This window comes from Sycon ciliatum, chromosome 1, assembly GCF_964019385.1.
Source record: "Sycon ciliatum chromosome 1, ocSycCili1.1, whole genome shotgun sequence".
NCBI classification, from domain to species: domain Eukaryota; kingdom Metazoa; phylum Porifera; class Calcarea; order Leucosolenida; family Sycettidae; genus Sycon; species Sycon ciliatum.
Genome location: NC_088643.1, coordinates 27594710 through 27621088, shown reverse-complemented (window position 1 = coordinate 27621088; position 26379 = coordinate 27594710). Strand labels below are relative to the sequence as shown.

Genomic DNA, 26379 nt, shown 5'->3' with positions numbered 1-26379 from the left:
CGGCCCTAGGCAGTGAGGTGCGCGGCCTGCGGTGCACCCATCAAAAATCACGATTAGTCTCGGCCAGGGAGTCGTAAAAGCTTTTACGACTCCCTGCCCTGGTCTCGGCCCATTTTACTACTCCCTGGTTGAAACCCTGTTTTTTTGCCGCGAGATTCAAAAGCCACGTGGCCACATGCGCTAATAGTTATTAATAGTAATAATAGCGCTTGTGACTCATTCATTATGTAAATACAACAAGTCTACATGACTTGTTACTTCTTCAAGCGTGCATAAACATCGTTTATGGACTCTTGCTTCAACTTGTTCAAGGCATTTTACTCCTGCTGTTGCATTCTTTTCTGTAGCTATCATCATGAGCTCGGGCCCAACTTGCCCAAGTCAACACATGTGCCCGGTGTGCAGGGAATTTATATACAAACCCGTGTCCCTGCCATGCCATCACAAAATTTGCGAATCTTGTTTTGACCTTATTGTGGAGAAGTCAAATGTCTCATGCCCAATATGCCGCGCACGCCTCTCCAATTGGGTGAGGCGAACTCCAAGACATCAGGTGGTGGACGTCTCGTACCACGAGTTCCTGTCCGCGAATTTCTCCGCGGAGTATGCCCGTCGGGAGAAGGATGAGTCAGGTGCGATGTAATTCCCACAATGTACTTGGGCCTTGGCAGTGTAATCAAGGGAAACATTTCATTTCCATTTCTTTAATTTTGCAGTTATGGTACAGGGTTCTAATAATAGGGAGGTTCTGCTATACGTGAAACGTAGAGAAATCACGTAGAGAGCAGGTGTCGGGGTTAGAGTCTACGGCTTTGCGTGTTTTGGCTCCAGATTTCTACGCGGAGATGAGGTTCTCTACGTTGTGGCACACGTGACACGTACACGCAGAGAAAATGCGTATGGATCTGCTGGGTATCGATCAACTACAGGCAGAAAACTGCCAAATATGGAAGGGGAAAGTCCCAGTACGCATTTCACGTGATTTCTCTACGTGAACGTAGAGCAGAACAGCTTTTCTTTACGTTGCGGGAACGCAAAGAGAATTCCCGGGCCTACGTGATTTCTCTGCGTTTCACGTATAGCAGAACCTCTCTAATATGAATAATATTCGCGGGATTCGCGTCGGCATCGCTTCTAGCCAGGTCAAAATAGTGTGTGTGTGTGTGGGGGGGGGGGGGGGGGGGGGCAGGGAAAACAGGTACCTCGTAACCCATTTTTCCCGTCTTGCAATGCGAAATGCAACGTACGGGGCGAACACCTGACTTCACCCCAGACAGATGTGCCTTTATGAACCCTCGAGTAGTACTGACTATCGACTGCATTTTCGTTGAATGGCATGAAAAAACACAAAAATCGGAAAATGAGTAGGGGGGGGGGGGGGGGGGGGGCTGCGCCCTTCCCCCTTAGGCTTTGGCTAGAACCCTGTGGCACCCTGTCTCCACAGGATACCGCGATTCCCCGGACGCGCAATTTTCCGCGTTATTGGCTTTCATTCGCGTTTTCGAGAGATTTTGCATAAAACCAGCTTCATACATGTCACGTGCCTATTGTCAGGTCGTTGCTAGTGTAGCGACCTCGCTGCATGACGTCAGCTCCCTCACCAGATATATACGCATGCGCATGAAACATTTCTTCCTCTTTGCTCTAAATAAACACCAACGATTAGACAAAGTTGCCCTCTCCACTGGAGTTGTATTTATTAGGCCCCAGGGTGGTATGTCCCGGGATTCATCTGTCTCCCCTGTGAACAGATACGACCTCTGCCATCTTGGGTGCCTAAATTGATGACCCCCGACGCTGCGCTCGCGGAGCATTCTTGTTTTTGACTTTCCGGATTTGGGAATTTGTGGTGCCTCTCGCCGCCCACCCACCCTCGGCACACCTGGAGCTGCTGCGGACTACGCCCTCCTGCCGTCGTCATGCTGTTTCCGCTAGTCAGCCTGCCAGCCATCACTGGTTTTCGCCGCAGTCCGTTCCTGCGTGCACCACATTCTGGCTGCCTGTCAATCACCGGCTGTTGACATTAAACTTGAGCCTCAACATCCGCACTTCACCGCCTGGATTCGGAGCTGCTGTGGAGCAACCACCCTCCGACCACCGTCCAGTGTGCGCCGGCTACAAGCTGGAGCTTGGCCCCCTCCCAACCGCAAAGCCTCCCCAATCGTGGAGCCAGTACTGCTGCATTTTGTACTGTACTGCTGTCATGCTGTCCTGTGCCCTGGATAGGCTGCCGACCACCCAGTCGCCGCCCTGCCATACATAGGCACACAGCTACATGGGCTGCTGTCCTGCAAGACTTCTGCGCCTGATCACTGCGTGTCTTTGCCTCTGCCCTCCCATACAGATTTTTCTTCTTCTTTTCTCTCTTTCTGCCTCTGACATGCTCTCCACCTCTGTCACGTTAATCCACCTCTGACATGTTAACCCGCTATGTCCCGGGATTCATCTGTCTCCCCCGTGAACAGATACGACCTCTGCCATCTTGGGTGCCTAAACTAGCATTTGGCCCATCAGAGCAGCACCGTATGCCCGGGCACGGCGTACCCATGCCCGTTAGGAATGACCCCAGGCGTACTACGTACGCTGGTGCTTTGCCAATTATGTACCAGGACATGCCTTTAGGGCAGTGACCTGGCACATAATTGGCAGTACTCCAGCACACATAGAACACATGGGACCATTCCTAAGGACACCACACGCACTCGTACACACCACACAAAAACGAAACTACTTACTGTAAGTCGTTAAAATTGCGGCCCATTCAAATTTCGGCCTCCCAGGGCTAAAACCCATTTCAGCCGCCTTAACATTTTCGGCCTGTACTGCTGCCGCCTGTATATGCTGTGACACTGAACCTGCGAAACAAAATTTTGGCTGCAACAAATTTTCGGCCAATTATGTCCAGGCCGAAAATACCGGAAAACAAGTATGGGCCAAATATTTGTTGACCTACAGTACGTGCAACGTCCAAAACAAATTATATTTTACCAGCAATGTCGACAAAGGAGAAGTAATTTATCATCATGTTGGTTTTTTGGATAGACTCGACTGTTACTACTCCCGAGAGAGTGGAGTAGTAGATCGGGGAGTCGTCAAATACTATAATATTATTTGACAACCATATTTGATGACTCCCTGGTATTTGACGATTCCCTAGAGCAGATCTACTGCCCAAATAGCGATTCTACAAATGCAACAAATTTCGTGATTTGGCCCAAATCTGCAATTTTCTGCAAATAATTCCGCGAATTCCTGGCAAGTTCCGCATCTTTCCGCCGCATTTTTCGTTGTTTTCTGCCGCAATTTCTTGCACAAGTTTTCGAGACTTTTTCCGCAAATTCCCGCAGGGACAGGTGAGGCCTCACACATGTGTGGTTTCAGGTGCTACGACTTGTGCGACTGGAGCTTGTGGGGATTTCACCTCCTTATAAGTTATAGGCCATTCAAACGACGTGCAGGCTCACTTTTATCGTACTTAGGCCAAGTTAGGGTGCATTTGGATGGTCCGATATAGAGCATGGCATGATGGAAGAGGTGGTGCACAAGAAGTAGCTTCATGCCAAAAGAGATGCACTTGACCTGAACGCGAGCTGCAAATTGCACTGTTTTCATATTCTGCAATAAGAAACAAAGTTCGCGAGTGAGGCCTCGCACATGTGTGTGTGGTTTCAGGTACCACGACTTGTTCATTTTCATGTCGTGTGAATACCCTATTATGCTCACAAGCACATGATCAAATGTGTCGGTTGTTGAAAGTGCGTCCAGCAAATGCAGCGTGTGTACTATTATTTCAAAAGGGAAATTCAAAAATTATAATTTCCCGGCAGTTTCTGGAGATCACTAGGGATACATTGACTCATGCAAAGTTTACCCGGCACCGTGTGAATTGGATCACGGTTTGCAAGTGACATTTTGGTAACATGCGTCAAGAGTACATAACCCTTGCACGCCGTGTGAATGGCCTATTAGCAAGAGTATACCCCCCCCCCCCCCCTTCAAGAGTGTGCAACTCCTGATACCCTTTCTATGGGGTACGCCAACGGTGAAAACTCACATCACGTGGTGCAGTGTCGCAGTTGTACGTTTCCAGCCCGTTTTTAGCGAGCAGCGGAGTAAAAAAAAAGCACTATCTGACAGAAACTCACTGCAGGTATAAAAATCCCCGGCATGATGTTCGGATTGTACGCACGCTATCCTTCGTTTGTACGTAGGACGAACGTATCTCAGACACGTGATGTGAGTTTTCCCCGTATGCAGAGTTGCACCATCTTGCTATTGGCCTAGGCACGTGCGCCCGACGCGTGCGGCATGCATCATGGGGTGATTGCAATGGTGCACACTGCCCTTTGAAACACGAGGTTGCGGGTTCGATTCCCAGTTTGTGCAAGGACTATCACAACCCCCAGGATTCCCATCTGGAATTGGGTACCTGACTTCATTTGGGGAGGCAAGCGCGATGAGGGAGAGGAGTTGAGCACTGCCCTCACGATGACAAGCTTATTGAAAGCAGAGGTCTCTAACACTTCTTGAGCCGATGGTGAGAATTGACAGTGACCTACATGTACCAGGGGCGTCGCACACAGTACGGTCACTACGGTATTGACCGTACCACTTTTTGCCCCAAGTACCCCGTGAATCAACAAAATAAACTGATCTGGGATCTAAAATTCCAAATTTTTCGGCTCAGCCACCACTCCCCCACGAGTAAATTGTACTTCAGGTGGCTGACCGTACCACACTAAAATACCTTCCGACACCCCTGTGTACTTGTACCACGCTCTCTTACTCAATTGGTAGAGAATTTCATGTAGCGATGGCTGTGCATGTATCGTCTGTATCCCATACACACGTGCCGTACTTTACTGGTTTAAAGTCAACATTTTTAATGACCTAAAAGCTCGAACGAAAAAATGGGTAGTCGACTTATAACCGGTAAAATATGGTAAGCCCTGTCAAAAGCTCCGGGACTTTCTAATATGGAGCGCAAGGTCTGTTTGGTACCTGTGGGTAATGTTTGTGAAAGCGGAGGAAGGGTTGGGGGCCGACATTGTTCGTATATACTTCGAAGTACCACGTGTAGATGGCCAAGATTTTTGGAATTGTTGTGTATTTTCCTTTGTATGCAGTACTTGATGTTGAGGTGCCGTTGCCGGTGGTGTCGCCAGCGGGTGAGGTCAGAGCAGAATATGAAGCTATGGTTGAACAGGTGAGCTGCTGCTGCTGCTGCATGCACTTATTATTGCCTTCCTCTTCTGACCCACAATGGCTAGCGTTTCATCAAAATTCTTGATCTACGCCATCTGACTGTTCTGACCTATCTGAGCTTTGCATATTTTGGGTTCATGTAGAAGTTTAGACCCTGTTGTTGGTTGACAGCATGTAACAAGGTGGAGGACCAGTGTGTTGGGAAACAGTGACCTTACTACACCCATCCACGGTTGTACACAAGACCAGAACTCTCTAATAGCATGCAAGCACTTACAAATCTGATCACCAATCACACCCGGACAAGAAAGCTGACCAATTTTGTAGATCGGGATCTGGCGAAAGCCTAAGTCTACCACTCCATACTTTTGGCCAAGCCAGGCCGAAAGCGGTTGGCATCTTTTTTTGCCAAACATTAGCGCCAAGGGCAAAAATGGCGCAAGCAATACCAAGAGTGCATAAACAAGAGTATGCAACTGTGGTTATGGCCCAGTGCGCGGCGCGCTGCCTTCATTACGTAACTTGCCTTCATCACGTTCTGAAAGCATGCATTCAAACTCACAATTTCTCGTACCAGCCCATCCGTTTTTGCTCGATTTGTTCCAGTACCTACGCGATCTCTGAATTCTGGCGCGTGAACTCCAGTTCCGTACGAAAGTTCATTTCAAACCAGAGGGAAAGTACGGTGTTTGATTTTCCGCAGTGCGCGGACTGCAGCTGAATGATGTAATGAAGGCAGCGCCGCGCATCTGGCCCATAGAAAAGAGATCACAGTTGCATACTCTTGTTTATGGACTCTTGGCAATACTCTACGCAACCTGCAGCTTGCTCCCACCTCAGTTTTCAAGCCCTGCTCAGATTGAACTCCAGACTCCAGTACAGACATCGTTAATGCCATAAACCGCACACCACACACTCTGATAACTGTCCTGTGCCACCTATTGATTTGTTTCTACCTGCACTTATCTCTTTTGGTGGGTCGTCATCCATTGGCCTAATTAAGTGGAAATTCATGAAACGCATTCTCCGAACAGATTATTGTGGCGATTGGTTGAATTTTTGATTTATTCTCATTGCCCCTTTCTAGGGGGCTGAAAAGAGAAAGCAGAGGGATGAGATGGAGCTTGCCGACCTGCGACTTGCAAAGAGGATTTACGACGAAGAGTCAGAGGAGCATAATCGGCACTTGCGTGCCGCTCACCAGCAAGTGGTTGATGACGAATCGCTGGCTCGAAGCCTACACGTTAAGCTGCAACGGAAATCTCCACACAGGAAAAACTCCCAAAGAAAAATAGTGGTGAGGGAGTGAGGTTGTGTATGTGCGCGTGTGCATCTATGCTTGTGTGTGTGTGTGTGTGTGTGTGTGTGTGTGTGTGTGCACGCACGCATGCTTGTGCATGCGCACGTGTTATGTATCTACTTGTGTGAGAATGAGGGAGGGGGCTTGTCTGTATAGTAAACCTATCTTTACCGGACGCCCCTGGTGCAGCGGAATCTATCCTGATACAACAGGATTCCTCTTGATAGAGGAAGGCATGCGTGATCCACAATATGCATGTCAAATTGATCGGCATGATGTCACTTTTGGTTCTAAACAAGTCAATACGGTGGAGGGTTCTGCGAAACAAAAATGTACAAACTTTCGCAACTTTGGCCGCAACACTTACTTGCATGAAACGCCAAATGAACTTTTGTGTGAAGTTTCGTGAGATCGCGAGTGAAAGTTCATCGTTTGTTGCAGGTAAGTAAAAATTGGACTTGGTGCACGAAATCCGTTCAGCTTTCCACGTTCAACAGTATTCCGCTTGTTACGATGGGTTTTCCATGGCAACCCGTCCGTGAATGAAATTTGTCTAGCCCAGACAGGATTCCGCTTGATCCAGGGTCCGGTAAACCTGTACTGTACTTATTTGTATCTACATTTTTAATTTTTTATTGACACCTTTAATATTATCCGAGTTACTATAATATTATGTTGGTATTATCCCTTATTGCATGTCACGTGAGGGTTGTCTATACTACAGCCAATCAGCATTCTCCATGAGCGTGCAGGTATTTTCGTGTATTGCCCGTTCAGGCGCGCAATAACTTTCTGTGTATTACCCACTGAATCCGATCACTCTGCGCATGCCCATTCGTCAGTTGAGTCCTTCGCTTCTCCGGAGCAGGTAGTCATTTTTGGGTGTGATCGACGGTAGTTGGACAAATTCGCCATCAGACATACCGATCACCAAAAGAAGCAACAGGCTCGAACAAATAGAGGACTCTACTGGCGACGAGCATGTACAGAATAATCTGATTCAACGATCAATACACAAAAAAAGCTACTGCCTGCACGGACTTGTCTCTTCTCTCCGAAGTTCGGACCGGCATTGATGATGTGAGTCCGCCTTCGTCAACAAACTGTTCGAAGAGCTGGAGCATCACACACGCAGGCACCTTGAAAACAAACAGAAGGGAAAATACGAACTTAGAAGACCTCGTTGGAGCAACCAACTTCAGAAGGGAAAATGAAACCAAAATTGTTTCCAATCTTGGACGTATCCGGCATCGCACCACAAGAATCGTAATGATGAAGAATTCAAAAATAAGTTCTCAAAGCCTCTAACGATGTACATTTCTCAACAAACTCCAAATCCAGCAGGATCCAGGTCGAAGAGGTGCAAGAAAAGGACTTGTAATGCTGATCTGTACTCTAGCTATAGATCGAGGGTGTCAAGCATGCAATAAATGATTTACTGCACTTCGTATTCACTTGTACATGTATACGGGCAATACCGGTTGATACATGACCTCACGGCTGACGCCGTCCGGTCATGTATCAGCCGGTACTGCCCTTATACTCGCTTGTACTCAGGCAGTAAATCATGCTTGTCAAGTTATCATATTAATTTTATACACACAATCCACGGGAAAGCTTGGCCACTATCCGGATATGTTTTCAAATGTTCTGGATGGGCCCTAACTGTGTTGTTTCGAAAGGGGAGAGTAAGAATGTGCCGGTACATGTACAGTCGAATGTCACTTATCCGGTCGCCAGTTATCTGGTTATCCGAGCACGTTGGTTATCCGACAAGCCCGGGAGTGGTATTTTTATGACTCTCAACAGTAAAATTCTAAAAAAAATGTGTGTATATTATACGGTGTAATATGCATTTACTTGAAGTAGATGTGGTCAAGTATGCTAACATGTATGTGTACATGGAGCAATTCATGAATATTCATGAATATGCATGAATATATTTGGGTATTGTGTACATAAATCAGTGAAATCCAGCCATATATGCACATAAAAAATGATATCAGTTATCCAACATATTCAGTTATCCAACATGCCTGATTCCCGAAGTGGTCGGATAAGTGACATTCGACTGTATGTCTAAACTACTATCATGTATTCTTTTGTGTTCTTCTTTGTTCTTTTTTGCAGGATTTCTTGTCTCCCGCGGCAGCCTGCGTGTCCATGGCTAGCGGTGTAAGGTGTTTGTAGTTGAGTAGACATGTAGCTCATGTCAAAGTGCAATTGTGGTAGACGTTAGCATGGCCCACTTAATTGTAAATTCTTGTACGCTTTCTATGCTTACCACGGTTAGGGAGGCCTTCAGGCAAATAGGTCACTTCGACACTTGCCAGATCACATGACCCCGAGGGGGGGGGGGGGGGGGGACATGAGCACTGACCCGGTCGGTGTGGTTAGCTGATTTATGTTCAATTATTATTTGTGTGCCCTTTTATCCCACTTTCTGACCGCATATTATCTTGTTACAGTCGTGTACAGTTGCTTCACAACTCATTCCCATATGTTCTCTTCTATTTTACATCTTGGATAATAACATTTCTTTTCTTTTCTCCACAGTTAACACCATGTACATCAGGAGTGAAAGTAGGGTCGACCTCTGCCAGCTCATTACCACCGCTGCCGGTAAGATACAAGTGCATACCGTATTTCCAAAGTTCAAGCCGCACTCAGTTTTTTTTGTCCCGAAATACAGACATTAGAGAGGTTCCGCACTACGTAAAGTTGAGCTACTTTACGTTAGTGGGCGGGAAAAACCCGTGAATTCGCGAGTTTGCACTCCACTTGCGGAAAGTTGTCTACGGAGAGTACGTAGATAGGGCTCTGATAACGTAGCTGGTCCGTAAGTGGATTGGGGTACAAATTTCTGACTCTCTCCCCAGGTCGATCTGGTCGTACACTGCCGCGTTCGGAGTTGCCAAGGGCAGCTACGTGATTTGAAAACTCCGTATGGCGGAACCCAGATGCGCATGCAGTTTATGTAAGCCTTTCCGTAGATCGACTACGTTTTTTACTAACGTAATTACGTTATGCGGAACCTCTCTATTGACCCCATTTATCACCGTTAATTTGACTATCGTAGTATAAGCCACATCGAATTTTATTGGGTGAATTACTGGTGTTTTAACCCTTTTAATATGTACAGAAAAATGTACGCAGACTGAATTTGATCTTGACTGACCTTATATTCCGTGATTCTTTGGGTCATAACTTTGGTCTCCTTTTGACATTTTTTTCAATCTTGGGCTTCCTGGAAAGCTCGTCGCAAGAGGAACACATTGAGCCCACACATCCCACCAAGAAGGTCAAAACACCAGCGCTACAGCCCAGCGTCTTCGTTGCAACGCCAATATTCCGACAGAAGTCGACTTGTATCAGCCATTTTGCTCTCCTTACTCGTAACAACTAACAACTTCCGAAAAATTCACAAACTGCCACGAGTCCGTTTGCCATTTTGAACCTTTTTCTACGTCACTGCATGCCTAGAATGATGGGGAAATCCCTCATTTGAATCTGCGCACGCGGCTATTGAGCGACTTTTGCCACGATTCGACTTTCGAGCTTCGTATCTCTGGAACCGCATATCGGAGTGCTTCAGCAATTGTTTCAATGGACAGCTTTAGCTGGGAGGTTTCTCTTCGACTTACATATTTTAGATTTTGGAAAATACCCAGAAATGACCGAGTTACGATCGATTGAAACCTGGGATCGAAAGTTGTGCAGTGCATACACAAAGAGTTAAGTGCGGCTTATACTCCGGAAAATACGGTACATGTAGTTCTACCGTAAAAGTCCGTAAATAAGTACCTGCCCTAAATACATACGATTCCCACATCAACAAATTCTGATAATTCGAACCTCGAACTGGACATGTCAGGGTAATTAGAAGTCCCACAGATTCCACTTACCGTATTATCTCCATTATAAGCCCAGCGCTTATATTTTTTCAACCAGTCTGGACCCTGGGCTTATATTAGAGACTGGGCTTCTACTAGAGACTGGGCTTATAATTTTCAACCACCTGGTACATGTACATTGCCTAGTATTTTCCATTATGTCAGTAGCAGAAAGTTTCCCAGCAGGTACCGGGACTGCAGTTTTGTGCTTCCTGTTACACTGAGTCTGTACTTTAGATCTCGGGTATCACAGACTTTTACCATAGCATGTGTTTATGTGATACTGTGTGACGTCAAACATGCATGAACATGATCCATACGGTTCTCCATTATAAGCCCTGCACTTATATTGGAGACTGCGCTTGTATATCTTCGAAGCCCTCTTGGAGTGCACTTATAATAGAGACTGGGCTTCTAGAAGAGACTGCGCTTGTAATAGAGATAATATGGTACATAGAAAATGTGTGGGATTTGTGCTGATAATTCGAAGTTAGCAAAGTCACAGTGTAATTTGAAGTTCACCACTGTACACTGTACTGGTCAGTTCAGTTTGCATGAGCAGGCTGTGCCGGTCAGTTCAGTATCCGTGAAATCTGTGTCTAAGGTCCATAGCGCAGCTCTGCGTGACCATGAGAGCATGTTGGCATACATATTGTGTTGTGGGTGCATGTTTGGATAATTAGAAGTTTTTCCTGGCATTTTGAGGTTCGAATTATCAGGATTCCACCTGTATTTCTTTTCTTTTGTCCACAGTTAATGCCATGCACATCAGGAGTGAAAGTAGGCTCGACCTCTGCCAGCTCATTACCACCGCTGCCGGTAAGATTTAATATTATTGGATGAATTACTGGTGTTTTAAGTGCGACTTACACTCCCGAAAATACGGTACATGTAGTTCTACCGTAAAAGTCCCTAAATAAGTACTTCGTACCTGCCCTAAATACATACCCCCCTCATCCTTTTGACTCTGTCTGTTGAAGTCAAGTTCAGCCACGATTCTCTTCCGTTTTCCGTCTTGGATAATAACATTTCTTTTCTTTTCTCCACAGTTAACACCATGTACATCAGGAGTGAAAGTAGGGTCGACCTCTGCCAGCTCATTACCACCGCTGCCGGTAAGAGACAAGTGCATACCGTGTTTCCAGAGTATAAGGTGCACTCAGTTTTTTTGTCCCGAAATACAGACATCGACCACATTTATTATTTATGTTGGGTCCGAAGAAGAGAGGTTTCTTACTCACTAACACAACTGACAACGGGACCAGGTAGGTTGATGGGAACGACATTTATTATAGACTTATTATTAAAAGCATGTCCGCGTAGGTGGCGGGGGTGCCACTTTCGCTTATGCCATTCAGAATTGATGTCTGAAGTGTAATACAATACAATGAAATGACAGAAATGACGTTGACAAAAGCCGTTAGCAACAATACCAATCGCCCTAATGGAAAACTTAATCGAAAGTATAAAATTGAATATACAAGCATACAACATGTCTGTTTTCTCTGGCAAAATCACGTGCATCATGAGAATCAGTTCTGTTAGGTGGGGCGGGCTCCACGCCATGCCTGTCGATCCGCGACCCCATTTAGCATCGTTAATTTGACTATCATAGTATAAGGCAAATCCCCTTTTTTTTGGGTGAATTACTGGTGTTTTAACTTTTAAGTGCGAATTATACTCTGGATAATACGGTACATGTAGTTCTGCCGTAAAAGTACGTAAATAAGTACCTGCCCTAAATAGTTAATACCCCCTTCATCCTTTTGACTCTGTCTGTTGAAGTCAAGTTCAGCCCCGATTCTCTGCTATTTCACATCTTGGATACTAGTATTTCTTTTCTTTTCTCCACAGTTAACACCATGTACATCAGGAGTGAAAGTGGGCTCGACCTCTGCCAGCTCATTACCACCGCTGCTGGTAAGATACTTAGTGCATACCGTATTTCCAAAGTTCAAGCCGCGCTGGAGTAAAAGCCGCACCCAGTTTTTTTGTCCCGAAATACAGACATCGACCCCATTTATCACTGTTAATTTACCTATCGTAGTTTAGAACGAGGTCTGTGTCGTTGTCCAGGAAACGACCAATCAGCGACATTCCCGCCAAGGGCCTTATCAGAGTTTAAAGCCCGCTCAATTGTAATTTTACTACTCTTGATGACGCGTCGAGGGCCTTGGATTAGTTTAAAGCCCGCTGAATATACTCTAAACTGGTGCATACAACTCCCTGTATGCATTATACTACGGTGCAGATAATGAACTCTGCACAAAATGTACGGTGTACTACTAAAAGCTACGCATTTGAGAAGTGTGTACGGTTTTTGCCTCCCGTATTCTTTCATCTATACGATTTTCCTTTGTCAACAGCTGGCGGAAACCTATAAAAACCGAAGATCAAAGTCATTAGAGGTATCGACAAGGGGCTCTCAAAGCCCCTAAATAGCTCCACAAGCTATGAATAAGAATGAAGCTCGCAATAAGAGCCCAGCATTTCATTTGCTTCCCTTCTACTTTTAGTAGTCCTCAGTGGTGCTGAGTTACCACAACTTACCAGAAGAAAATATTCTTTCATACCACACCAAGTCTCTCTGCACACAAACCACAAAACTACCCAATATAATGGTACAAAAGCATAATGGAAGTGAGATAATGCATGTAACCTCGTTCTAAAATAGTTAGTGCATGGCAGGGAGGGTCTTATGGCTTGTTTGTGCCCTTCAAGGTAGCCCTCGGGCCTACGGCCCTCAGGCTAACCTGTCGGGCACTAACAAGCCATAAGGCCCTCCCTGTCATGCACTAACCTATAAATAAGCCACATCGTATTATATTGGGTGAATTACTGGTGTTTTAAGTGCGGCTTGCACTCCGGAAAATACAGTACATGTACATAATTATAGTTCTACCGTAAAAGTCCATAAATAAGTACTTCGTACCTGCCCTAAATACATACCCCCTTCATTCTTTTGACTCTGTCTGTTGAAGTTAAGTTCAGCCCCGATTCTCTTCTATTTAAAGGGGAAGTTAAGGCTAAAATCAAAATTTCACCAGTTGTAATCTTCGGGGTGCTGAGTCGAATGGTCGTGGTCCGAGGAAGCTGAGACGCTCCCTTCCTACTTTAATCCCAATCGAACTCGCGCACTTCCACCGAAACTGGGTGACTGCGCCCTACTAGATGGGGATTTGTATGCAAAATGTCGCTAAAAGCGCCATTTCGTTCTTATAAAAGCATGGATGACCGCGATTGGCCCATATGTTGTAGTCTTTTGGACGCTGAGTCGACTGGTTTTGGTCCGAGAAAGCTGCGATGCAGCGTTCCTCCTTTATTCCCAATCGAACATGGTTGAAGAAGCGGTCACGTGCTCCTGCGTGCCCAAGTCACCTGGTCACAGCGCCAGCAGGCGACAACTTTCACACCAAGGTTCAACTCGAGTTCAACTCGAGTTCAACTCGAGTGGCAGGACTGCACCCAAAAAAGGTCAAACAGGCTAGTAAGTTGTACCCTGCAGGCACGGTGACCAGGTGACTGGTGTACGCAGGAGCACGTGACCGCTTGTTCAAGCATGTTCGATTGAGAATAAGGGCCGAACGCTGCATCGCAGCCTTTTCGGACCAAAACCAGTCGACTCAGCGTCCAAAAGACTACAACATATGGACCAAGCGCGGTCATCCGTGCTTTTCTAAGAACGAAATGGCGCTTTTAGTGACATTTTGCATACAAATCCCCATCTAGTAGGGCGCAGTCACCCAGTTTCGGTGGAAGTGCGCGAGTTCGATTGGGATTAAAGTAGGAAGGGAGCGTCTCAGCTTCCTCGGACCAAGACCATTCGACTCAGCACCCCGAAGACTACAACTGGTGTAATTTTGATTTTAGCCTTAACTTCCCCTTTAACATCTTGGATAATCCCCCACATTTCTTTTCTTTTCTCCACAGTTAACACCATGCGCATCACGAGTGGAAGTAGGGTCGACCTCTTCCAGCTCATTACCACCGCTGCCGGTAAGATACAAGTGCATACCGTGTTTCCAGAGTATAAGGTGCACTCAGTTTTTGTCCCGAAATACAGACATCGACCCCATTTATCACCGTTAGTTTGACTATCGTAGTAATATAGGACACATCGCCTTTTTTTTGGTGAATAACTTGTGTTTTAAGTGCGGCTTACACTCCCGAATATACGGTACATGTAGTTCTACCGTAAAAGTCCGTAAATAAGTACTTCGTACCCGCCCTAAATACATACCCCCTTCATCCTTTGGACTGTCTGTTGAAGTCAAGTTCAGCCCCGATTTTCTTCTATTTCATCTTGGATACTAGTATTTCTTTTCTTTTCTCCACAGTTAACACCATGTACATCAGGAGTGAAAGTAGGGTCGACCTCTGCCAGCTCATTACCACCGCTGCCGGTAAGAGACAAGTGCATACCGTGTTTCCAAAGTTCAAGCCGCACTGGAGTATAAGCCGCACCCAGTTTTTTTGTCCCGAAATACAGACATCGACCCCATTTATCACCGTTAATTTAACTATCGTAGTATAAGCCACATCGTGTTATATTGGGTGAATTACTGGTGTTTTCAGTGCGGCTTGCACTCTGGAAAATACAGTACATAATTATAGTTCTACCGTAAAAGTCCCTAAATAAGTACTTCGTACCTGCCCTAAATACATACCCCCTTCATCCTTTTGACTCTGTCTGTTGAAGTTGAGTTCAGCCCCGATTCTCTTCTATTTTACATCTTGGATAATAACATTTCTTTTCTTTTCTCCACAGTTAACACCATGTACATCAGGAGTGAAAGTAGGCTCGACCTCTGCCAGCTCATTACCACCGCTGCCGGTAAGATACAAGTGCATACCGTGTTTTCAGAGTAAAAGCCGCACTCAGCTTTTTTTGTCCCGAAATACAGACATCGACCCCATTTATCATCGTTAATTAATTTGACTATCATAGTATAAGCCACATCAAATTTTATTGGGTGAATTACTGGTGTTTTAAGTGCGGCTTACACCCCGGAAAATACAGTACAGGTAGACTCCCTCTATTTCGAATACGGTATAATTCGAACATTCCGTGTAATTCGAACTTTTTCGTCGGACCGATCTTCTGCAAGTCGCTTCAAGTCAAAATCGAATGCGTAATTCGAAGTACGAAAAGTGCACCGACTGGATAATTCGAACTCACTCTTCGTACAGAAGAGCAGTTTACAGTACAGTGACTAAGTCCTTCGAACGCGTATTTCGAAGTGAGATGGAGTTGCTATAATCGTAATTCGATGTTCATTCTTTTTTCCTTCTCTAGCCAAGAGTAGCTCAAAAATCGATCCCTGGTCCGCGCCAGGATCGACAATAGCGTTCAAGAAACCGCCCTCTCTCGAAATTTGATTCAAGCCCGTGCGAGGCAAAGTGCAAAGATTTGATTGAAGACGACTTCTTCCAGGTGGTTGACTCCTTTCGCGGATCTCAGTCTATGCACCTGCTCCACTTCCGTTCTTCAGAACGACATGCTGCTGTCCGACGGCCTTTCATGATGCGGATTAGGAAGCGCTGTTCCTTTTCCGTTGAAATTGGTTGAGAACAGCTGCAGTAACTAACAACTTCTAAAACTACAGTAGAAGATGAATTTCTGGCTTGGTCCATTGTACATGACCATCTACGTTTCGTTCATGCAAATATAATGTTCAATCAGCATGAGATTTCGAGCATTTTGACATACATATCAGTGTATGGGGCTGCATTTGGATAATTAGAAGTTCCGGATAATTAGAAGTTGGGGCCTGGCAATTTGAGTTTCGAATTAAAGGGAGTCTACCTCTACATAATTATAGTTCTACTGTAAAATAACCGACGAGGAGACAACAGTCGTAAAATAGCAATGAAAAATATCAATTGTGCACTCATAACCATGTATAAACAATTAAAATGAAACAATTCCAGAACGTTTTCGTGTGACTATCATCAGTGGAACATCGTCACATAGTAAGAATCACTAAAACAACCAGTTATATAGCACACTTTTTAAATAATACGCACTCACCAGATTTGTCCACACGCACTCACAGCTGCCACATTCATCTACTGCTACCATTCTCAGATACACTGCAAAGGTTCACACTACACGCGTTATGCATAACCGCTAGCTGTGCTGCATTCTCACGCTTCTTTTCATATTACTCTAGCTATATAACTGGTTGTTTTAGTGATTCTTACTATGTGACGATGTTCCACTGATGATAGTCACACGAAAACGTTCTGGAATTGTTTCATTTTAATTGTTTATACATGGTTATGAGTGCACAATTGATATTTTTCATTGCTATTCTACTGTCAGCAGAACTATTCAAATATGCGCCTGACAGCCTTTTCACATATCTTGCCGAACTGTACACCATGTGCGTTGAGACAGGACAACACCTGACACTTGGCAGTGGCGAGTTAATCCCGCTGCAGAAGCCAGGAAAACCAAGAGGCCCGGGAAGTAGTCTGAGACCCATTGTTCTGCTCAATGCCCTGCGCAAGGTACTTTCTTTAGTGGTTCTAGCACGAATAACCCCCTGAGTTCAAGCTTATGTATCGCAAATGCAGAGTGGGTTCAGACCGAATAGAAGCACTACAGATGTAGTATGGGCTCATCGATGGATCGCTGCACGCTGCCAGCACCTGCAGTCCAGTATAAGTATTCTGGGTATCGATATGTCTCGCGCCTTTGACACTATTAGTCGCCGGAAACTCGTCAATGTGTTGCGGTCATTCCTGGAGCCAGATGAGGTGCGCCTGGTCCAGCTCCTGGTTTCAGATACAACACTATCAGCACGCATCAAAAATACCCAAAGCCGACCATTTGCAACAACATCTGGCACCCCACAAGGTGACTCGCTGTCACCCGTGTTATTCATCATCTACCTCGAGACTGCACTGCGCCATGTTTTCTCCTGTATTCCACCTCGACCTAATCTAGACATCACCCTCAACCTGCCGCCGTCCCTAGGTTATGCCGATGATGTGGACTTCGTCAGCACCAGTTCTGAGTACCTGGACTCGATCCTTCCTATTGTTGGCGACTGCCTCGCGGACTGGGACCTGAAAGTTAACCAAGCCAAAACAGAACGCACTACTATCCAGAGGAAGAAGGACCGAGTGGAGGAAGAGTGGAGGCGCACACGCAAGCTTGGATCCCTTATTGGAGACAAAGAGGATGTCGCACGCCGAATCCAGATTGCTTCGGGCACATTCAACAAGATGTGGCCATTGTGGTCACGCGGACATCTGGTCTCCGAAAAGCTACGGGTGAGGCTCTACGAAGCCTTCATCAAGCCTCTGCTGATGTACAACGCAGGCACATGGGGCCTCTCAGACTCTCAGCTGTGTACTCTTGACTCGACATATCGGAGACACCTGAGAGTTGTTGTGGGTATCCGCTACCAACAGATAATCAGCAACGATGACCTCCACCGCAGAACAGAGACACAGCCCCTAACTGTCCTGGTTAAAGCTGCTCGGATGCGACTACTCGGTCACATCTGCAGACTGGACAAGGAGTCCCCAGCACAAATGGCTATGACATCATACTTCCGGCAAACAAAGGACGAGAAAAAATTCCGTGGCCGGCCGCCTTCCACACTCCCAACAATACTGAGAACAGACCTCGCAACAAAGGGAATGAAGCTGCAGACGGATAAAGATCTCTCATACATCAGGGACCTGGCAGAGGACAGAGCAGTATGGCGGCAGCTTTTCCGCACCTGAGCCTGCAGAGGAATGCCCGGATTTGCCCAAACGGAACATGACATGATGTATGGTGAATTCAATGGACAATCTGATATATTTCTTCAATATCCTTTGCCTCCTGTTTCTTTTTTCCTGCCTTCGACCCCGCTGCTCTGTGACCCTTCCCTCGCTTTCTCTTGTCCTTACTGTCTTTTGACTTGTTGAGCGGCCTGAGCGAATGCTAGGGGTGGATGTGTTATATATGTCGATTTGTTGATTTTTGTAGTAACACACCCTGATGCAAACGCGGAGAGGCAAATAATAATAATAATTCTACTGTAAAAGTCCGTAAATAAGTACTTCGTACCTGCCCTAAATACATACCCCCTTCATCCTTTTGACTCTGTCTGTTGAAGTCAAGCTCAGCCCCGATTCTCTTCTATTTTACATGTTGGATACTAGTATTTCTTTTCTTTTCTCCACAGTTAACACCATGTACATCAGGAGTGAAAGTAGGGTCGACCTCTGCCAGCTCATTACCACCGCTGCCGGTAAGATACAAGTGCATACCGTATTTCCAGAGTATAAAGCTGCACTCAGTTTTTTTGTCCCAAAATACAGACATCGACTCCATTTATCACCGTCAATTTGACTATCGTAGTACAGGGAATAATTTAACCGGTATCACATCGTAGTTTGCTATGCAATTCTTCTGAGGTGCGAAGCAACTTCAGAAATGTGTCGCAGAAAACTGCGATGCCATATGATGCACAGTGTGCATGCCAGGTGTGTCTCTTTAGTCTTAGGGATGAATTAGATGCACAAAGCTTCAAACGCGTTGCGCTATGCACCCTGGCACCAGGTTAGGTTTGCATCTAAGGTGTTACAGTGTACTTGTGGTCTGAGCTAGCACTCTGATCAACTCTGCAGAAGGACAATATTGTCAAGAAAGAAAATTGCTACGCAACATTTTCGAATTGCTATTCAAGTTTGATTCTGCGTAGCAAAATGCTATGCAAAAATCGAAGGTAAATTATTCCCTGTAGTATACTATCGTAGTATAAGTCACATCAGAGATATGTGTAAGGCACTGATCATTATTAAATGTGTTACACATTAGAGAAACGTGTAATGTGTGATCGACTTGATTCTATCTATCGAGAGACTATCGACTGGTTATCGACTGACATTGCCCTTACATATGAACACAAGGACAGCACACCAACGCATGCATGGTCACACCCATGCACCAGAAAACTGAAGCACAATATGCGCAAGTTGTAGGTTTCAACGTAAAAAAAACACCTGCATGCGGAATGTGTTTTTGTACCATTCTGGTACTCGGCTGTGTATTAAAGCGAAATGTATTCAGGTACCGAGCGTACTTCACAGCACATGCCCTGACCTCACAGGACAAGTGCATGAGCTACATGTGCATGTGTTTCTGGCCATTTTAGATGTATTTTTTATAGGGCTGAAACAATTATACCGAATACTCGAGTACTCGCTCGGTTTTTTCGAAAATAATCGTACTCGGAATAAATCAGAGTACTCGTTCATACATGGTACATGCATTTACCACAGAAATCTGCAGTTTCGGAGCAGCAGGCGGCAGATATTGATGTGCAGACTGCGTGGTGAACATTTGTTCACGAGTAGAGAGAGCCCAAATGACCCACCAACCAATATACCATAGAAAAATGACTGCCACTCGGTTCAATCAGGGTTGTATCATGTGATACTCGGTTCAATCAGGGTTGTATCATGTGATACTCGGTTCAATCAGGGTTGTATCATGTGATACTTGGTTCAATCAGGGTTGTATCATGTGATACTTGGTTCAATCAGGGTTGTATCATGTGATTTTAAGGCCCTTGGTGTGCAATTTATAGGAGATGAAGAATACTCGAATACTGAGAGAAAATCAGAGCACTCGAACTCGGTATCTCAGTGCCAACTTTCACCCCTAATTTTTGCATAGATGCGAGTTGATAAGGGTTTTCCTTCTATCCAATCAACCTTATCGACTAGCCAGACGACTTAGGGGCTGTCCGAGGTTACCAATAATATTTTCAAAACGAAATGTTTTCGTTTGTGGGTGGGTGGGTTTGATGGTGTTTCGTTTTGAAAATAATTATTGAATGCTGATTGAGAATGCCCAGTTACTTCTGGATGTCGAAAATTGACATCAATATTTTATTGGAATTCGTTTTACCTGCAGAAAAGGTGGGTGGGTGGGTGGGGGCTGAAAAATACTAAAACTTTTCGTTTTGTAAAAACAATCGGTAACCCCGGACGGCCCCTTATCAACTCAGTCGTTTCACTCCTAATATATTTAGTATTATTTGCAAAGTGAAATCACTTCACAGGAGGCATGACTATCACCACCAGGTTGGCAACGATGGCAGTGAGAATATTGTTCTGTTAGGTCTTACCCACTCTAATATGTAATGTGTAGTCCATGTTGATGAATGATACTCCTTTTTCGAGGATGTTATCCAGTTCACGTAGGAGAAGTGGAATGTTATGCTCAATAATCCACTGTGACCACCGAGACTTGAACCAGAGCTCTCATCCCCACAGGGGCCATTCAACATTTTCCTCAGACTTTGAAACTAACTCTTCCTGTGAAACTAATAATGGAGTCTGTGGGTTTTTTTCTACAGTGTCTGCCCAGTGTAAGGTCTACATCTACACAACAGCCAGCTAGAATAGAAACGTGTTCTGTTTCTTGCATTTCAGTAAGTGGCATTTATGTTCAAGCCCACGTCCACTGTTTCGAGTACGTTGCATGTGTGTGTTTCTTTTCTGTTGTCATCAACCTATTTGGCTGTGGATACTCACTCGCTTAGTGCGAGTGCAGCGAGGAAGTGGCAGATCATGTATAAGGGCACAGGCCCACTTGGCTGTTCTGAGCACGTTTACAGTTTATGCTCGATTGTTGTTTTCACCACTTTTTGATTTTGCACGCTTGGTGTACACTTCGAAGAGCTTCGAGTACTTCGAACTAGGACTGTGAGCCAATGTTATCATGGATATAAAAAGAAGGAGAAACTGCGGTCTGTTGCTTTGCAGCGTTGAGTTGTAGTAAGACCTGTGTGTCCAATTGTCTTACTAGTTTTATCATCATCCAGTAGCTTTCTGCATTCTTTGTTACCGTGGGACGTAGCTCGTGTGCGTCTTCTTTGCGCTTTCCTTCCCCTCATTGGACCTTTTCTAACCTGAGCCTTCCAAGTTGGGGAAGGTTGTTGGCTTGCGCCTCGTAGATGTGTTGGAGCTAGGTGCTAGGCCTTTGAATGTCTCAGTACTCCCTGTCAGTTTTGTGCTTACTGTCACACTTGGTGCCTGATCTGGTGGCTTTGGTGGGCAGTTAGGCTTAACTCGTAGCATTCTGCCCTTCTTATTTAGAATACGTTGTTCTTCTTTGTTTGTTACCCCTATGTTATGTAATCTAACTGTGGACCATCACAAGAAAAGCAACATTCATAAATCCCATGAACTTCTCTGATGATGATGATGATGTGTGTATTAGTGGTGTATTAGTGGTGTATTAGTGGTGTATTAGTGGTGTATTAGGTGTGCATTAGTGGTGTATTAGGTGTGTATTAGTGGTGTATTAGGTGTGTATTAGTGGTGTATTAGGTGTGTATTAGTGGTGTATTAGGTGTGTATTAGTGGTGTATTAGGTGTGTATTAGTGGTGTATTAGTGGTGTCATCGAGTAGTAGGGTAGCAGTTTGCTCCTGAGAACCCGATCGGGTAGTTGGAGTACGGTGTTTTCGCAACGGTGCATGTAACAAGCATGGCTACCTGCTTACTGTGCACTTTCTATGTAGCGCAAGTGCACGCTCACTGTACAAACTATGTCAAAAAATACCCGATAGCAAGAGTAGATAAACAAGAGTGTGCAACTCCGGATCTCTCCTGCATAATCTGCAGATACCCCCGCCCACGGCAATTTTTGTTGACGTCACCTTTTTTCAGAAGAACGCACATTTTGCCGCAGAGCAGTGTGAGCGCACGTGCTGGGCACCGACCTTGTAGTGTAAAGCCGGCCAAGAGCACGAGGGAAAACTTTCCGAAAGACTCGCAGCGCGTGCGTCGTCGAAAAGATTACATCAACAAAAAATTCCGCCGTGGGCCTACCCATCTGCGAGTTGCACACTCTTATTTATCTACTCTTGCCGATAGGGTACTCGTGTTACCCGGATAGAAATACCCGATCCCGTTACCCAGCCAAACCCCTACCCGTTGCAGTCCTAGACTGTGTATGTATAGAATGAACACCGATGCATTAGTGCTATAAAAAGCATCGTTTCCGCATCGACTATTGATGGAATCTTTTTAATTTTTTTTTTAATTTTTATCTCTAGAGTCCACCCGAGGTATGGTCCCCACCTTCAACTGAAATGGATACACGTTCCGCTTCTTCGGCAACTAGCATCTCAGCTATCTCAACTAGCTCAAGTACACTGCTACCAGTGAGTTCCATGTGTGTGTGTGTGTGTGTGTGTGTGTGTGTGTGTGTGTGTGTGTGTGTGTGTGTGTGTGCACGCGTGCGTGCGTGAGCATGAGCATGCATGCGTGTGTTTCTTTTCTGTTGTCATCAACCTATTTGGCTGTAGGCACTTTCTCACTCACTCACTTCTCACTTAGTGCGACTGCAGCAAGGAAGTTGCTCATTAAAGGAGGGCACAGCTCTGCTTTGCTGAGTCTTACTCACTTCTGCAACTGACTCGTGAGGTCTTCATTTAGATATTGGTTTCTGTAGACGAGGGCAAATTGGCGGAGAAAGGAGATCTTTACCTGCAGTGTTTGACAACAGTCTGCCATGTACGTGTACACAAATTGACTGGAGCATTTACATGATGCATTGTGCTTGACCCAGGTTGAAAGCAACAGCAGGTTGAAGGGGGACATGTGCTCCGCATGGACGTCAATACACTACTTTAGTTAGCAATGGCCAAGTGCATGTACTTTGACCGCCACAACAAAGCATCATGTGGACGCTCCGTAATAACGCTGGCCACGCAACTGAGCAGGATGGACATCAACCTCAATATCCTAGATAACCCACTTCAGTACTAATGTCTTCAAACAAAACCAACTAGAATATATTGAAGTGGATGAAAATTCAAGCACCAGCTCCTGCAAGGCAGAAACAGAACAAACTTTGTCTGAATTATTCACAAACAGTATTCCATTGTGCAAAATGTGCGATTATTTTTCCATGTATTATTACACTTAGGGTACATCTGATCAGAGTTTTAGAACTGTATTCATGGGTTGCTCTTCATGGCCGTCAATGGAAAAGTCTGGAATTGTATTCTTTTTCCAGGGTCTGCCTGAAGCGGAGTCAGCTGGCATTGGAGCACATTCTGCGTCCACCAGTACTGCATGTTCGGCTTCTGCTGGGTCGTTGCCACCGCTGCTACATGCAGTAAGTTTTTAATCAGACAAGAAGACCAGGGATGGATAATTAGATCCCAACTTGATTATTTGTGGGATGCATGTGGTGACACTGCGACTGCATTGCAGCAAGGAGCTGTGCAGCCAAAAAGCCAAGACCTTGAGCTGTTTCAACTGCATCATTATTATTATTATTATTATTATTATCAGCCTTTTCACATTGACATCGTCAAGCAAGCTTGGCTAGTGTTCGCTTAGGCCAAATGGAATGAAGAATGAGGAACGAGCGGGGTCAATGAGGTGCTAATACGCATGTAACAGCAGAATAGGCAACAAAGAAATTATTAATTATCAAAACAGTCCTAAAACACACGAACTGTCAACTATTTATTTCAACTGCAAGTCATTGTGAAATCGCTGAATCACTTGTGATGTGTGCGTTCAGACGTTCTCAAGCTTAGTGTAGCATATTATCTTAGTGACGGTGGTAGTGGCAAGGGTAATAATGTACAAGTGCTATAAAAAGCATCGTTTCCGCATTGACTATTGATGGAATCTTTTTAATTTTTAAATTTTTTTTAATCTCTTAGAGTCCACCGGAGGTATGGTCCCCACCTTCAACTGAAATGGATACGCGTTCCGCTTCTTCGGCAACTAGCATCTCAGCTATCTCAACTAGCTCAAGTACACTGCTACCAGTGAGTTCCATGTGTGTGTGTGTGTGTGTGTGTGTGTGTGTGTGTGTGTGTGTGTGCGTGCGTGCGTGCGTGCGTGCGTGTGTGCACGCGTGCGTGTGTGTGCACACGTGCGTGAGCGTGAGCGTGTGGGTTCGTTTCTGTTGTCATCAACCTATTTGGCTGTAGGCACTTTCTCACTCACTCACTTCTCACTTAGTGCGACTGCAGCAAGGAAGTTGCTCATTAAAGGAGGGCACAGCTCTGCTTTGCTGAATCTTATTCACTTCTGCAACTGACTCGTGAGGTCTTCATTTAGACATTGGTTTCTGTAGACGAGGGCAAATTGGCGGAGAAAGGAGATCTTTACCTGCAGTGTTTGACAACAGTCTGCCATGTACGTGTACACAAATTGACTGGAGCATTTACATGATGCATTGTGCTTGACCCAGGTTGAAAGCAACAGCAGGTTGAAGGGGGACATGTGCTCCGCATGGACGTCAATACACTACTTTAGTTAGCAATGGCCAAGTGCATGTACTTTGACCGCCACAACAAAGCATCATGTGGACGCTCCGTAATAATGCTGGCCACGCAACTGAGCAGGATGGACATCAACCTCAATATCCTAGATAACCCACTTCAGTACTAATGTCTTCAAACAAAACCAACTAGAATATATTGAAGTGGATGAAAATTCAAGCTCCAGCTCCTGCAAGGCAGAAACAGAACAAACTTTGTCTGAATTATTCACAAACAGTATTCCATTGTGCAAAATGTGCGATTATTTTTCCATGTATTATTACACTTAGGGTACATCTGATCAGAGTTTTAGAACTGTATTCATGGGTTGCTCTTCATGGCCGTCAATGGAAAAGTCTGGAATTGTATTCTTTTTCCAGGGTCTGCCTGAAGCGGAGTCAGCTGGCATTGGAGCACATTCTGCGTCCACCAGTACTGCATGTTCGGCTTCTGCTGGGTCGTTGCCACCGCTGCTACATGCAGTAAGTTTTTAATCAGACAAGAAGACCAGGGATGGATAATTAGATCCCAACTTGATCATTTGTGGGATGCCTGTGGTGACACTGCGACTGCATTGCAGCAAGGAGCTGTGCAGCCAAAAAGCCAAGACCTTGAGCTGTTTCAACTGCATCATTATTATTATTATTATCAGCCTTTTCGCATTGACATCGTCAAGCAAGCTTGGCTAGTGTTCGCTTAGGCCAAATGGAATGAAGAATGAGGAACGAGCGGGGTCAATGAGGTGTTAATACGCATGTAACAGCAGAATAGGCAACAAAGAAATTATTAATTATCAAAACAGTCCTAAAACACACGAACTGTCAACTATTTATTTCAACTGCATGTCATTGTGAAATCGCTGAATCACTTGTGATGTGTGCGTTCAGACGTTCTCAAGCTTAGTGTAGCATATTATCTTAGTGACGGTGGTAGTGGCAGTGGTAATAATGTACGAGTGGAGTAGGTCAGAAACAGCACAATGTGGTATGGTGTGGTTGAGTGGTAGTATGGTGTACACACCGGGTTAATGTATTTTAGCATTTTTTTAGGACAGCAGGAACCATCTCCTTTGTGTTTACTGTTATTGGATATGCTGTTATTGCATTATTTGTACAGATTGAGGCTCAAATTGAAGCTGACCGCAGGCTTGCGCTACGGCTTTCTACCCCTGTGAGTACAAGTAAATTCTTTTGCCCAATATTGATTGATTTTGTCAAGTGCCATAAGTCAAGCTTCCAAATAAGCTACACATGCAGTGTTTATGAATCTCGTACAAATCTAAGTCCAGCATGTCTGACTAAGACATGCATGTATTATGTAGTTTCATTTGTGTATGAAAGTGTAGTCATTGCTGGATAATCATGATCATCATAGCCGGACTGGGTGAGAGTTTGATAAGTGAAGTAGGATAGGATTGCCACAATAAGACAGGACATACATTTCCTTGTGTTCTGTCTGTGCTGCTATACACACTATGTTTAGATCCGTCCCAAGGTCCAGCAACCCAAGAAGAAACCTAATACTATCAAAAATTATTTCCACGCCAAATGAGTAGCATCGGTGTGGTTGTGTTGATGCTATGAATTACAGGTAGACTCTTTTTGATTTGAGCCTCGATCTTCTGGGCTCCAATTTCGAACTATGTGGAACTTGATACTTACTCCTTGCACCTTGAA

At 45.1% G+C, this 26379-nt stretch overlaps 1 protein-coding gene across 10 annotated transcripts; it reads left to right on the top strand.

Annotated features, from left to right (window-relative positions):
• The first annotated feature begins 241 nt into the window (after window positions 1–241).
• LOC135821297 (uncharacterized) lies at window positions 242–26379 on the top strand. 10 transcript variants are annotated; one of them, XM_065334354.1, is made up of 19 exons: window positions 242–632; window positions 5127–5206; window positions 6293–6502; window positions 8636–8680; window positions 9062–9127; window positions 11152–11217; window positions 11448–11513; window positions 12253–12318; window positions 14329–14394; window positions 14736–14801; window positions 15167–15232; window positions 18585–18650; window positions 20766–20840; window positions 22472–22579; window positions 23437–23538; window positions 24098–24205; window positions 25084–25185; window positions 25820–25873; window positions 26186–26379. In XM_065334354.1, exons 1-19 carry the CDS (start codon window positions 356–358, stop codon window positions 26252–26254), a joined length of 1758 nt encoding a protein of 585 aa, XP_065190426.1. In that variant the 5' UTR covers window positions 242–355; the 3' UTR covers window positions 26255–26379. The 10 variants fall into 10 exon arrangements, with proteins under 10 accessions (XP_065190426.1, XP_065190434.1, XP_065190449.1 ...); XM_065334362.1 differs by lacking the exon at window positions 11448–11513; XM_065334377.1 differs by lacking the exon at window positions 14736–14801.